A 15,176-nucleotide genomic window follows, 5' to 3' on the forward strand; every position below is an offset into this window, starting at 1 on the left:
AAGAGATCAGCCTGTTACTGTGTCTATATAGAAAGAAGTAGACATAAGAGACTCCATTTTGTTCTGTATTTGAGATGCTGTTAATCTGTGACCCTACCCCCAACCTTGTCCTTGCAAAGACATGTACTGTGGTGACTCAAGGTTTAATGGATTTTGGGCTGTGCAGGATGTGTCTTTGTTAAACAAGTGCCAGAAGGCAGCTTGCTGGTTAAAAGTCATCACCATTCCCTTAATTTCAACTACCCGAGGACATGTACACGGCCAAAGGTCGCAGGGACCTCTGCCTAGGAAAGCTAGGTATTGTCCAAGGTTTCTCCCCATGTGATAGGCTGAAACAATGCTGCTAAAAGGTTTATGGAGATGTTTGCATATGCATCTCAAGGCACAGCATTTTCCTTTAAACTTATTAATGTCACAGAGATTTTTGTTCATATGTCTTACTGCTGATTTCCTCCCTACAATGATCCTATTGTCCAGCCACTCCCTTATCTTTAAGATGGTAAAGATAATTATCAGTAAATACTAAGGGAACTCAGAGACTGGTGCTGGAGTGGGTCCTCTGTAAGCTGAGCGCCGGTTCCCTGGGCCCACTTTTTCTTTCTCTCTACTTTGTCTCTGTGTCTCATTTCTTTTCTCAAGTGTCTCGTTCCACCTAACGAGAACCACCCACAGGTGTGGAGGGGCAGGCCACCCCTTCAAGTTTTGATAGAAACAGCCACATCATGCTCCTTAGGGTGGTGCCAATTTACACTTCCACCAGCAATGTGTGGAGTGATCATTTGGGACAGGTGAGGATGAATGGGGAAGGAAGGAGACCTGTAAGATTAAAATAACACTCCTGGACAAGTGTGAATGAAAAGGACGGAAGGAGCTGTGCTTAGACCCCCAAGGCCCTTAGAGGAAGATGCATGAAGCAGAGTCCTGAGACTGCAGCAAAGGCTTGTGAATTCATCGTCTCTTGTGCAGCAACATAGGGAGGATCCCTTCGGATATGTTGGCGCAGGGCTTTCTGGTCAAATGATCTGTCTGATGAGGAAGCTCTTTAGATGCTGGCTGGGTTCAGGAATCCCAGGGTGGGAATGGAAGAGGTGCTGGGAGAGAGAGGCTGAGCTGCAGCTGCTGGGGTTGAGATGAGGGAGGAAGGAAGGATGGGGCCAGGCGCAGGAGAACGGATAGCATCCAGGAAGGCCTGCCCGTATCCCTGGAGCCTAGCACACTGCCTAGCTTCAAAGTAGCTACGTGGGAAATGTCAGAAAAACAAATCCAGCAAAGGAGCCAGGACAGGGTGAAATTCCTTCCCAGAAACTTGAGAAATCCACCTGCTTATCCCATGACAAAATGGATGGAATTTTGGTGGGGGTGGGAGCTGACCCCCCTGTTGTCATTCACGTGGCCTTTGTCAAACCCTGTCCACATCTCATACTCTCATCCTGTCTGAGTTGTTTCCTTTTAAAACATCATCGCTAATCACTCATTCAGCAACAATTTAGGGACCACCTACTATGTGCCAAGCCCTGTTCTTTCTGCTCAGGCTTCAACCCTAAATACGATAACCATCCCTGTGCTTGTGAATCTTAAACACTTAAATGAACGGTTACAAGTCGTGCCAAGTACCGTGAAGGATAAGGTGGGCCCAGGCTCTATGGGAGAGTGGTCAGGGAGGGCTGATCACTTTTACAGGAAAGTGACTTTTTTTTTTTTGAGGTGGAGTTTCACTCTTTTTGCCCAGGCTGGAATACAATGGCGTGATCTCAGCTCACTGCAACCTTCGCCTCCTGGGTTCAAGCGATTCTCCTGCCTCAGCCTCCCGAGTAGCTGGGATTACAGGTGCCCCCCACCACGCCCAGCTAATTTTTTGTATTTTTAGTAGAGATGGGATTTCACCATGTTGGCCAGGCTGGTCTTGAATTCCTGACCTCAGTTCATCTGCCCACCTCGGCCTCCCAAAGTGCTGGGATTATATGTGTGAGCCACCGCACCTGGTTGGGAAGTGACATTTAAGCCACGTCTGCAGATGCTAGGTGTTAGCAAGTCAAGAAAGAGGGAAAGGCAACCCAGGCAAAGGGAACAGCATGCGCAGTCTGGAGGTGGGAAAGGCACTTGGGTTATCGTGGCCACGGGAGCCGGGGTGGAGGGAGCTCAGGGCAGTGGGATCAGAGTGAGGCAGGGAAGGAGCACACAGGACCTGGAACTATGCCAAAGATTTGCTGTTTTGTTCCAAAGGCAATGGCAAGAAGGCATTAAGAGTTTTAAGCAAGGAAGGGATGAGATGAAATGTATGTCTCATAAAGTTTATTCAGCTGTGGAAAATGGGCTTGGGAGGGTGAGAGTGACCCCCGGGAGACTGGGCGTTGGAGATCATCCCTGGCCCTCCTACAGCCCAGCTCCAGCCTCTGGCCCTGCCTTCAACAGACAGCCTGGGTTGGCTGTCACCAGAAGCAGTAGTTATGGAAATTTTCCCAGCGTGCATGCTGAGAGGCCCAGGGCTGTAATAGACTTCCTAGCAAGAGAGAGTCTGAGATCAAGCTCAACTGAGTTAAAATGAAACAGATCACTTTGCAGCAGGACTTGTCAGAGCCTTTGATTGGGAACTGTAGCTGGTGAACCCTGGAGAAGGGCCTAGAATGTAGCGTGTTCTGTACTTATTTTGAAACTATGTTTTCCATTGTACGTTTTGCTACCAAGCCCAGCCTGAGAAACTGCTCCATTTCCTCTTTGCCTTTCTAGGGCATATATGCTAATAAGCATGCTTAATTCTCTGTCTCACAACCTCTGCTCAGGGAAGTGGAACACCACTCTGTTTGGTTACAGATGGGGAAACAGACGTGTTCAGGGTCTTGTGCCTGGGACCTTGCGGGAGATTGACAGCGAGTCTTGGTCACCAGCGAATCACAGGGGCATCCTGGAAGACTGTGGTGTCAGCTTCTTCCACTTCTCCTGTCCATGTCTTGCAGACAACACTGCCCTGTCCTGTCTACTTAGGGACATTGCCATTAGTGTCCACCTCTCCTGTCTCTCCTGATTGCTTTCCTTTCCTCATGATCTTTCTCTCTCTTTTTTTTTGAGCTGCAGTCTCACTCTGTTGCCCAGGTTAGAGTGCAATGGTGCGATCTCAGCTCACTGCAACCTCCACCTTCCTGGTTCAAGCGATTCTTTTGCCTCAGCCTCCCGAGTAGCTGGGATTACAGGCACGCACCACCACGCCCAGCTAATTTTTGCATTTTGAGCAGAGACGGGGTTTCACCATGTTGGCCAGGCTGGTCTCAAACTCGTGACCTGTCTGTCTCAGCCTCCCAAAGTGCTGGGATTACAGGTGTGAGCCACTGCTCCCAGCCTTGTCATGATCTCTTATTGGTTTTGGGAGAAGTAAGAAGTTGACTCCCTCAACTAAGAGCTTCAGTGCTATTTTTTCTTTTTTTTCCTCTCTTTCTTTCTTTTTTTTTTTTTGAGATAGAGTTTCTCTGTGTTGCCCAGCCTGGAGTACAATGGCACGATCTCAGTTCTCACTGTCCCTTCTATGAGAAGACAATGAGCCCAGCATTTTTGGTCCCCAGGTCTTTTTATGATGCTTCCAGCACAGCCCCCTGCAGGCCTCTGTCTTCCTGGCTCTACCATGAAGTGTCCGCTGCTGGGGTCACTCTGTTGGGTGCCATCCAAGTGGATGTGGTCATTTTGGTCCCTACCCTGGCGTTCTAACCCCAGTGATGTGAAGGAAAAAGACCAGCAAAGAGAAGCAGCTCCACAAAACCTGTTTCAGTAGGTTATGTTTTTATTCTACATTATCGGTAAGACAGGGAAGACAGGGAACAGGGCCAAGACCTCCGCACTCCCGTGGGAAGGACAGTCAGGAGAATTAGATGCATCTAAAGTGGGCACAGGACGGAGGTCGGATCTTCCTGGGAGGTGGCTGGAAAGACTTGGGCTTAAGCCACGGGAGCCAGGCCGACCTGGTTGTTTGCCCTGTCGAAGACAGTAAAGTACTGGCGGATGAAGACATCACCCAGGATCCAAAGCTCTCCAGATTCGGTGGGGACGTCCATGCCCTCGAAGCCGCTGATGCAGCTGCCCTGGCTCTGGAGAAAAGGAGAATAAGACACCGATTCAGCAGTGACAGGCGCTGGGTGATAAACATCCAGGGCGCCCTGGTCCAGCTGCAAGGCACGTGCAAGGAGGCGCTTCCTGGCTCAGTGTCCAGGGACTCGGCTGTTCTTGGCCTGGAGTTGGCCTGTAGAAGCTGTCCACAGCACAATTGGTTTCTACACATTACTGGACATTATCTGGCGTTTCTGGCAGGCACAGGAACCCTGACATCAGCATCAGAGCTAAGGGGCTTGGGGAGAATTCAACTGGTAGGAAGGAGTGTGAAAACCCTGCCCACACAGCCTTTTCTCATGATTATTCTGATCCCGACCAGGGGCAAACCGGATGAGCTGTTAGCCCTCTTGCCTCACTAAGTCACTGCGCTGTGACCTTGTCTGCACGTCACCTGGGGAGCTTTGAACCCCCGTAGCCCCATCCCATTGCTCAGGCCTTGCCCTCTCCTAATGTAATCAGAATCACTGGGGGAGCCCAGGCGTCAGTGCTTCTTGTTGAGTAACATCAGTCCACTGGCAAAATCAGTTTTCCACCTGACGTTATAATAATAGAAGGGAGAGTTTTCCTGTGGCTCATATAGCTAAAGATTTGCTACTTGGTAGAGACGGTAGGAGTGTCGGAAGCCCCAGCTTATGGAAATGAGGATTTCCATTTGTCCAACCCTTGGTAGTTCTGATGTGATCAGTCTCACTTGGTTAACCTAACCGCACTCTGAGCGTGGGGAAAGCTGCCATGTCTGAATTTTGGATGAGAAAACTGAGGCTGAGATGAGTTGTCATTTACTCAGCATCAACGGGCTGGTAATTCAGACCCAGGACTAGGACTCAGGGGTCCAAATAGAATCCTCTTTTCACTCCATTAACCTTTGCTTCACTTATTCCCTTGGGGAGCTGTGTCTGAGTTCTTATTCCTGCGTTTGTTTTTAATCTGTTCCTTCTCTCCGGAGCTGTCTGGGGCAGATGTTCGTCTGCCTCTGCCTCTCGGCTTCAGCTCGTGGAAGCGCACCTTCCCTCTGCAGAGGGGGACTCTGTGGCCACATTCTGTGTGAGCCCCTCTAGTGGATGGTCCAGAGCCCCCTCACCTGCAGGATGTAGGCACTGGGTGGCACAGGATACTGGACTCCGTTGATGGTGAAGACGATGTCGGGCAGGCTGCTGACAGCTGAGCAGCTGACTACCATCTGGAAAGAGTGAGGGGAGAAAAGTTGGAAGAGTTTTGGTCCCATCTGCCTGGCACACCCACTATTTGAGTGTAGAACAGAGCCGTCGGGGCTGGACTCACCTCGCCGTCTGAGTTCTCGCTGGCTCCGATGTCGCTCTGGATGTTGGCAATGGGGCTAGTTGGGCCGGTCAGCAGAGAGGTGCCGGTGTCAACAATGGCCTGGCAGCCCTCAGCGCAGGCGATGGCCTCTCCGTTCATGGTGATGCTGAGGGCAAGAAGCAAGTGAAGGTCCCTGAGCCCTCAGGGGTACATCTCTCCAAGGGGGAACCAGGAGGTGACCCCAGACATTTCTTCCCCACCCGTTCATTGGCCAATGCGTGAAATTTCTGTTACTCTCATTCACACGTTCATTCATCCTGCATTCATTTACCCAACAAATATTTTGCAAGTGCCTACTCTCAGCCAGGCATGGGAAACGCAAAGGTAAAGCAGACAGCCTCACAGTTCCAGGCTGCAGGGAGCTCCCGGCCTGGCTGTCAAGATAAGTTATGGTGGCAGAAGGGCAGGATGATAAGCCAGGCATGCGGCAGGGAACAAAACAGGGTCCGGGGTGAGAGGCGGTGGAGGGAAGCAGCCAGGGGAGCAGACACCCAGGGATGCCAGGCAGGTGAAGAGAGAAGGAGGACATCAACAGGGGACGGTATACGGGGAGGGACAGAGACCAGAGGGCTGGGGCAGGAGTTGGAAGAACTGGTGAAATGCTAGCATGGCTGGGCAGACATGAGGTGATCAATGTGTCCTGGTTTGCCTGGGATGGTCCCCGCTTTAGTACTGAAGTCTTTGTCCTGGGAAATTGTTCACTCTTGAGAAATGACTTCACATAATTTCTTAGCCATTTTGCCCTACTTCTAGACTGAAAGTGACACATCTCCTCGAGTGGGAGGAGCATGTGCTGGGTCCCAGGCCCCTTCAATTGAGATGTGTGGACAGGTGGTCACCCAGCTTTCCCCAGGGATGCTGGTGGATTGTCCTGCCTCCGTGACTAGGAGGACAGTGGCTTGGCTTCCTTGACAGCTCTTCCCTCCTCCACCAGGGAGGAGGGTCTCTCTGGCTTGGACAACTTCCACCTTCCCCCGGGATTGTGTTCCCCTGTGTCAGCTGTTCCTGGGGGAATTCTGGAAAGCTGGTAGCTATGAGTCCATAAGGAAATGGAATCTGGGGCCCAGGCCTGGATGCTGTCCATCCATGGCAGTCTCACCTGTCCACGGAGATCTGCCAGTAACCCTCGACAGAAACAGGCACCCAGTTCAGACTTCCAGTGTAGTAAGAAGAGTCAATGCCACCAAATATCACCACGCTGCCACTCTGGTCATCGCTGTGGAAAGTGAGGGAAGAAGACATGAATTTCTCTGTTCGTTCATGTGTGAACATCTGCTGTTGGCTCCTCAGAGCTAGCCTTGATTGGGCACTTGGCAGGGCTGTCCTGGGGTGTGACCAATGTGGTTTCTTGTCCTCTTAGGCCAGGGCCCACGCAGTGGACACTGTCACTGTTATTTCCACTTACCATGAGGACACTGAGCCTGAGGGAGGTGAGGCCACCTGCCCAAGGTCACACAGAAGGGAAGTGGTGGAACTACGTTTAGAAGAACACGGGTCTTTTAGGTTGAGTGTGTGGTTTCCACCGTGGTACTCACTCTAGTTGCCATGGCGACCCCAGGGATGTGAATGGGTGACAGTGTCGGCTCTTAAGGACTTGATGATGGACATCTCTTGTTCTTAGCTGGGAGCAGTTTTGCCCCCAGGGGAGTGTCTGGAGACATTTTGGATTGATTGGGTGGGGGTAGTGGATGCTACTGGCATCTAAGGCTTAGAGGCTGGGGATGCTGCCAAACGTCCTACAATGCATGGGACAGTCCCTGGCAAGGACTTATGCTGGTCTGAAATGTTAATGATTCCCAGATTGAGAGACTCAGATCTAGCTGGGGAGATACAACGGCCCCACGTGAAATATTTAAGTGCTCATATAGGCAGATTATGTTTTAGAGCCACGTTGAACATCAACTGGCCAAGAGGAATACATGACAAAGAGCCTTCCTGTTGTAAATTGCAGGAGTCCTTGTTATTTCAATATTCATTTTCTAAACCTCTGCAGTTTCAGGGTAGATGCAGAAGCAAATGTAGATGGCAATAAGAAATGAGTCATCGGAGAACTGGCCATGTATAAAACATGACCCCCTCACTGAACCCACCCACCTTTTCTGTGAAGGTCTCACAGTGCAATGCTATATAGCGAGGACCTAGACGTGTAGTTACCAACCAAGGAAACACGTGAATGACGGCAAACCCTTTCAAAAGAGGAGGACGTTCGTGAGTGTTAGAGGAACGTTGAGTGTCTTAAGAAAGTGGACGATGCCCTCAGATATTCTTGCGTAACACTCTACTCAGCCCAAATTGACATTTGATTTATTCTTTGTTCATTTGTTTGTTTGTTCATGTATTTCTTTGTTCATTCCTAGAATTAGCCCACGGTCACAAATGGAACCTAGGTTTTATTAAATCACAAAAGAAACTTGCTTTCATAATTTAAAAATGTCATCATCCATGATATATCTTGATCAAATCTTTTCATTTTTGTGTTACAGAATTTTGTTCTGTTTTAAGTGTATTCACTTTATTTATTTATTTATTTACTTTCTGAGATGGAGTCTCGCTCTGCTGCCCAGGCTGGAATGCAGTGGCACAATCTTGGCTCACTGCAGCCTCCGCCTCCCAGGCTCAAGCGATTCTCCCTGCCTCAGCCTCCCGAGTAGCTGGGTGTACTGGTGCCTGCCACCACGCCTGGCTAATTTTTGTATTTTTTAGTAGAGACAGGGTTTTGCCATGTTGACCAGGCTGGTCTTGAACTCCTGACTTCAGGTGATCCTCCTGTCTCAGACTCCCAAAGTGCTGGGATTACAAGCATGAACCACCGTGTCTGGGCAAGTGTATTCATTTCAGTGGCATCTTTGAGGGCCAAGGATGAGGGAACTGGCACCGAGGGGCAAATGGCTGATGACATTTGAGTTGTGCACATCAAGGGGAAAAAGACGCTGGTAAATGAGATGGAGTGCACATGGCCCGTCAGAGAGAGACTTGGCACTATCACTCTGCAGACACATTTCTGTAGCCTCAAACATTGACTTTCCAAATCCCTTGCTTCCCAAGACCCTCTCCATCGCAGCCAGCCTTGAACAGCTGCTGCTGGGCCAGAACACTGTGACCTCTGGAGGGGGAGGTGGGAGGAGGCCCCTCTCCACCCAACTTACGCGCTCAGGTAGACAGAGAAGAGGTCCTGAGAAACCAGGCCCTGGTTCCAGATGTTGTCAAATACGGGTGTGGCCCCGGAGGAGGAAATGCTGGGGTACGCCAGCCCCAGGATGCCGTCGAAGGGAGCATAATACAGGAAGGAGCCGGGTTCGGTCTCGCTCAAGCCGAAGATCTGATTGGTGTCCGAGATGCCTCCAACCTGGGTGGGGGAACCGAGATGATGTTCACACTCAGGTCATGTTCACTGAGCTCTGGGTGCCAGCCTCAGGCCCACAGCTGCCCTGGTTCATCCCATGCAGGCCTTGGCTTCCAGGGCATCAGCCTGGAAGGAGGGGAGAGGAACCGTCTCCTGGAATGCTTGTTTCTCTGCTGGAGGTAACCATGGCAGCTGATCTGCAGATGGCCACGGTCTATGACTCAGTGTGAGATTTTGCTGGAGAACAGATTCACTGTGTGTTTGTGTTACGGATGAACAAATGCAAAGCAGACCCTGGCGAATCAGGACCTTTGACCCCTGCCATGCCCCAAAAGTAGCAGAGAGGGCTTGTGGAGATTTGAGGACATGGGGGGGCTGCAGGTCGGGAGAAGGAGGAAGAAGAGGAGGTGCTAGGAGAGAATTGAGCCTTTACGGAGTCTCCCCACCCTCCATAACATTCTGCTTGGGTGGAGCTGAGGCTGGCTTATGGCTCCCAGCAGCCCACCCTTTTACTCACTGCCACCCGAGCTAGCAACGTCTGTGACATCTCTGCTGCTTCTCCCCCAGCCCGCACCCCCAATCAGGTTACTTTTGTGATCACCGAGACTCATCGGGCTGGAATAAGCTTATTCTGGGGGTGCCTGATGGCGGGATTCAGTAGCAGCCTGTAGGTGCCCACCTTGACAGTGTCATATCCGAGGATGCCTGTCATGCTGCCAGTGCCGTAGGTGATGGAGAGTGTCCCGCTGGTGGACTGATAGGTGGAGGAATCCTGAGGGTTGAAGCGGTTGTGGTTGGCTGCAAGGGCAAGCGGTGATTGTCAGTCTCAGAGCTTGGTGAAGGTCGCAGGCTGGGATGTCTTCCTGGGATGGGGTGCCCTGGCCCTAGGAAGGGCTCTGGAGGTGAGCAGTGACCTTTCCCCCTAGACCCCTGGACCCCAAGAGACCCCAGGTTCTGTCCTGTCTCATTGAACTCCTGGGACCCTTCACTGATGGCAGGTTCCCAGTCAACCCCAAGGGCCTCCTGGGGACTCCCCAGGCCAACATTGAGCTGAGCAGGCTGGTGGCTGCCCAGTGATGAGCGCTTTCACCCCCCAGCCCCCGGCCGGTGCTCCCGTTGTGATGTGGAAGAAGCTGGAGGCACCCCATCTTAATTAAAACTCAGGTGAAAACATTAGAAGAGGAAGGAACCCACAACACACATTGCTCATGACTTCCAAAGACAAGCTCTCTTTCATTAGCAACCAATGATTTTTCTTTTTTTTTTTTAAACGAGCTCAGCATTCACCTCTAGCATGTCCTAGCAGGCTATTCTACAGCCCTTTGGCCCTGTCTTGCTTTGGGCCCCTACACTTCCTCTCCCAGGCTGTGGGTATTTTGGGGAGCTTCTCTCTGCCCTCAGACTGGAAAGTCTTTGACCGCAGGGATCATATCATTCATCCCTTTACCCCGTGGAGCACCTGCACCCAGTGCTTGTCACGAGTAGGTGCTCAGTAAATGCTTGTTGAGTGGCTCCAGCAGGTTTGAGGGGGGAGGTGTCTGAAGCCCACGGGTGTCCAGGGTTCCCCAGGGTCAGCTGGGGCTGGGGATCGAGACTGGGGTGGGGCAGGCTGGAACTTACTGCAGGCGAGACTGGAGCAGTAGACTGAGGGCACCCACAGGTTGGAGGATCCGGTGTCAAAGATCACGGTGAAATCCTGGGCAGGGGTTCCGATGCCGATCGTGCCGAAGTACTCCATCTGCCGAGGCCGGGACAGGGCAGTTCATGGACCCGGGTCTCTCTGTCGGGTCCTCCCTAAGGGCTCTCTCCGGGTCATCTCCTCGGTGTGCCTCTCTACCTTTTCATTCCCTCCTCACAGTTCTTGTCTTTCTCTTCCCAGCCACCGCTTTCATCCTTCAAAGCCCAGCCCTGGTGTCCCTTCCTCCTTGACGTCTTCCCTGATTGCTCCCCCAATTTACCCTCTGCTCTCTCCTAAGCACCACAAGCACCTAACAATCTGCTGCTCCCTATTCAGCCATTGTCTCGGATGTCACAGTCTTCCCATCCTTACAGCACAGAGTATGGGGGTGGAACCTTCTAGCACCGGGCAAGTGACAGCTTAAGGGCTTGTGCCTTAAATTGTTTATCGGAAGCTAAGCAAGCTACCTAAAGATGGAAACCTGGCCGATTTTCTTATTTCTACATCTAGATGTGTACAGTAGGTTGCAAGAAAGGGGACTGCCAGTATTTTTCTTCTTCTTCTTCTTCTTCTTTTTTTTTTTTTTTTTTTTTGAGGCAAGTCTCTCTCTGTTGTCCAGGCTGGAGTGCAGTGGCACGATCTTGGCTCACTGCAGCCTCCGCCTCCTGGGTTCCAGTGATTCTCCTGCCTCAGCGTCCCAAGTAGCTGGGATGACAGGTGTGTGCCATCACGCCCAGCTAATTTTTGTATTTGTAGTAGTGACGGGGTTTCACCATGTTTCCAGGCTGGTCTCAAACTCCTGACCTCAAGTGATCCACCCACCTCAGCCAACCAACCAGTATTTTTCTTCTGAGTGGCAGCATTTTCCCCCCTTGCCGGCTCTGTTCCCGCCACACTGGTCTGCTTGCTGCTCCTTGGCGATGAGCAGTCCCTCCTGCCCTAGGGCCTTTGCACTGGGTATTCCTTGTGCTAGGAAAATGTTTATTCTAGATCTTTCTTTGGCTGATCTTTTTTTCAAAAATCAATCATTCAGGTCTCTAGTCAAATGTCCCCTCTGCCAACAGTCCTTCTGTGACCCCTTTATCTAAATTTGCCCCTCTCTATCTTCTTTTTCCTCGTATTCCAATTAGTTAATTCGTCTTGGCCCTCATCAGTACCTGCAATTATCTTACATGCTTGCTTATCTGTCATCCCCTTTAGAATATAAGCTCCAGGAACTTTGTTTATTCACCATCGTTTTGGCAACTTGCATAGCCTCTGGCACATAGAGAGGTGCCAATATTTGCTAAATATTTGTTAACTAAATAAATGCGCTAACTAAGCCTCTTACCAAGGGCCTGCCAGACCCCGTGCTAAGCACTCCAGAAACATGATTGCGTGAATTCCTGGCAACAACCTCTGTTGGTAGATATTAGTGTTTCTGTTTTCCAGACCAAGAAACAGTCTCAGAGGATTTAAATGTCTTGGCCAATGTCCCGTGACTTAGAGGCGCTGGAACCCACATTTGCACCAGGTCTGCTGGATGGCAGAGGCCAATCTCTGAACCACAGGCATCACTGCTCTGTGCCCTGTGCCCCGTGCCAGGCACAGAGGGGACATACGATATCTGTGGGAAGGCAGGGTGTTTGCTGTCGGGTCTCAAATCATAAAGTCAGAGTGATCTTTCTGAAACTCGGATCTGATTTTGTCACCCCCTGTTTGAGATAAATCAGTGGCAGTTAGGATGGAGCCTCTCTCCGTCCACCCCTCGGCTCCTCGGGCCGCAGTCTGCAGCACCCTTCTTCCCTCCCTCTCGGCTCTCCTTCAAATGCCCTGTGCTCCCGCCTGCACAGGGTTCGGCACAAGTGATCAGGCTGTGTGGAGTTCTGTCTTCTTCTCTTGGAAATTCCCGCTCTTGCTGCTCGGCTCCCGGGAGGCTCCCTGCCCAAGTGGCCGACTCTGGCAGTGTGACTCCTTCACTCTGTGGTCCTCCTGCTGCCTGTTCTTTTCATTGGTTTGCAAGACTCCTTGATTAGTGTCTTTCTCTCCTCGGCTATGACTTTGCTCATCACTGTTTCCACCTGAGCCCTGCACAGGCCCTGACATGTAACGAGGTGCTCAGAAGAAATAAACGTTGCATGAACGAGTGAAGGAATGAATGAATGAACAAAAAGCAACAGCTCTGAGTGTGACTTTTCCTGCCTGCCCGGGGCCACTGACACCTAGGGGGCAGACCCTGGGTCACTGTCTGGAGCCTCAGAGCCCCGGCCCATCCTCCAAGACCCCAGGGAAACTCTCTTTCCTGCCGGCCAAGTCCTCAGAGCCGGCCCCGCCGCTTGCCCACACACTCACATCCAGGTAGTTCTCCAGGGGCTGTTCGTCTATGAGGGTGGGCGCCTCTGCCTGGGGGAAGTACTTCCTGGCGGGGTTGCGGTTGTGCTTCTTCAGGAAGTCCTTCAGCAGGCCATGCTCGGACAGGTTGCGCCTCAAGGACTTCTTTCTGACGAGGGGGACCCTGTGGTTTGGAGGAGGAAGAGGAATTAGGCAAGGATTCTGCTCACCGGGTGCTGTGGCAGCCCCAGAAGGGAAGGGAAGCTGGTCTAAGAGAGGAAGAAGGAAGGAAAGGAGACGCTCCCACTTCTGTGCAATAATGGAAAGAAGTTAAGCTGCCTAGTGGTGGAGCTGGAACCAAACCCAGGCTGGACTCTTAACTAGCTGGTCTAAGAGAGGAAGATGGAAGGAAGGGAGGAGCTCCCACGTCTGTGCAAATGCAAAGAAGTTAAGTTGACTAGGGCTGGAGCTGGGAACCAGATTCGGGCTGGGCCCGAGTTTTAACCACGTCTGCAGAGCTGCCTCCCAAGAGGGCAGAGAGAGAGGCAGAACAGGGGGATGGAGACAGCCAAAGAGAGAGAGTGAAAAAAGGGAAGAAGGAAGACACAGGAGTAAAGAAGGGTGATGTGGGAGGCAACCGTCTTCACACCCATGCCACCCGGACTCACTTGTGGATGATGCACTCAGAGAGCGCCACCAGACCCAGCAGCAGCAGCCACTTCATGGTTCTTCCCGGGTCCCAACTCTAGGGAGAAGCAAGACGGGAGGAAGGTGCAGAGCAGCAGCATGAGCTGCCCCTTATATACAACTTGGGTCCTGCCTTATCGGCCTCTTTGAAAGTCACCAGTTTCCCTGATCCCAAACAGAAAAGTTCCTGATAAGATTGTCGCTGCCCCAAGCCAAGTTCTGAGACTGTTCCAGCGGAGGCACTTTCCATTGTAACCTTGTGCCATTGTGGGGGTGGGGGGGGGGTTGCCATGGGGGTGGACCCGCAGGGAGAAAGAGGAATAATGACTTGGAGGCCCCTTCTCTTCCCTTGCCTTCCCTTCCTTTCCCTTCCCTTCCCTTCCATTCCCTCCCCTCCCCTCCCCTCCCTTTCCTTCCTCCTCCTTCCCCTCCCCTCCCCTGCCCTCTCCTCCCTTCCCTTCCCTATTTCTCTCTTTCTCTCTCTCCCCTCCCCTCCCCTTCCCTTCCCTTCTCTTTTTCCCTCTTTCTCTCTTTCTTTCTTTTTTGTGACGGAGTTTTACTCTGTCGTCCAGCCAGAGGCTTATTTCTTTCCTTTCCTTTCTGGCTTGCTTTTGGTGGCAACTGGGCTGAGTCTGGGAAGGAGATGTGCGCAGTACATGGGGGAGGAGGGAGAGAGCACCGGGAGAATGCTGCCTTCCCTTCCTGGAGGAGGCAAACTTGAGGCCGGCCAGGTATTTCTTTGGAATCTGTGTCCCTCCCTTTCTGCACCCCTTCTCTTTCTTTTGGTCCCTTCCCACCCTCTCCACTTTTGAGATCCCACCTAGGTCTGTTTTCTCCAGGTGCTCCAGGCTTACAACTGGGCTGAAATCAGCTACGATGGAGCAAAGCAATCTGGGCAAAGAATTCATACTCGTGGGTGAGTGACTTAGAAAGAGGATGCTTAGCTGGGTGCCGTGGCTCACGCTTGTAATCCCAGTACTTTGGGAGGCTGAGACAGGTGAATCACCTGAGGTCAGGAGTTCAAGACCAGCCTGGTCAACATAGTGAATCCCCATCTCTACTAAAAGTAGAGAAGTTAGCTGGGCATGGTGGTGGGCGCATGTAATCCCAGTTACTCAGGAGGCTGAGACAGGAGAATCGCTTGAACCCAGGAGGCAGAGGTTGTGAGAGGTGAAGTCGGCTGAGCTTCTGAATCAAGTGGGGACTTGGAGAACTTTTGTGTCTGGCTAAGGGATTGTAAATGCACCAATCAGCACTCTGTGTCTAGCTAAAGGATTGTAAATGCACCAATCAGCACTCTGTGTCTAGCTAATGGGGTGGAGACTTGGAGAACTTTTGTGTCTACCTAAAGGATTGTAAATGCACCAATCAGCTCTCTGTAAAATGGACCAGTCAGCTCTCTGTAAAATGGATCAATCAAAAGGATGAGGGTGGGGCCAAATAAGGGAATGAAAGCAGACCACTGGAGCCAGCAGCGGCAACCTCTTTGGGTCACCTTCTAGGCTGTGGAAGCTTTGTTCTTTCGCTCTTCTCTTCACAATAAATCTTGCTGCTGCTCAACTCTTTGGGTGTGCACTACCTTTATGAGCTGTAACTCTCACTGCGAAGGTCTGCAGCTTCACTCCTGAAGCCAGCGAGATCACAAATCCACCAGGAGGAAGGAACAACTCCGGACGCCACTTTTAAGAGCTGTTACACTCAGTGAGAAGGTCTGCAGCTTCACTCCTGAAGCCAGCAAGACCA

At 51.5% G+C, this 15,176-nt stretch overlaps 1 protein-coding gene across 1 annotated transcript; it reads right to left on the minus strand.

Annotated features, from left to right (window-relative positions):
• Window positions 1-3,771: 3,771 nt before the first annotated feature.
• Window positions 3,772-13,470, minus strand: LOC119624187 (pepsin A-2/A-3). Its single transcript, XM_073016808.1, has 9 exons — window positions 13,415-13,470; window positions 12,768-12,930; window positions 10,379-10,496; window positions 9,438-9,556; window positions 8,562-8,791; window positions 6,515-6,631; window positions 5,377-5,521; window positions 5,177-5,275; window positions 3,772-4,073 (listed from the first exon to the last, which is right to left on the minus strand). The coding sequence occupies exons 1-9, from the start codon at window positions 13,468-13,470 to the stop codon at window positions 3,924-3,926; spliced, it is 1,197 nt and encodes a 398-aa protein (XP_072872909.1). The 3' UTR covers window positions 3,772-3,923.
• Window positions 13,471-15,176: the final 1,706 nt, after the last annotated feature.

The sequence above is a fragment of the Chlorocebus sabaeus genome, chromosome 1 (genome assembly GCF_047675955.1).
Source record: "Chlorocebus sabaeus isolate Y175 chromosome 1, mChlSab1.0.hap1, whole genome shotgun sequence".
NCBI lineage: Eukaryota > Metazoa > Chordata > Mammalia > Primates > Cercopithecidae > Chlorocebus > Chlorocebus sabaeus.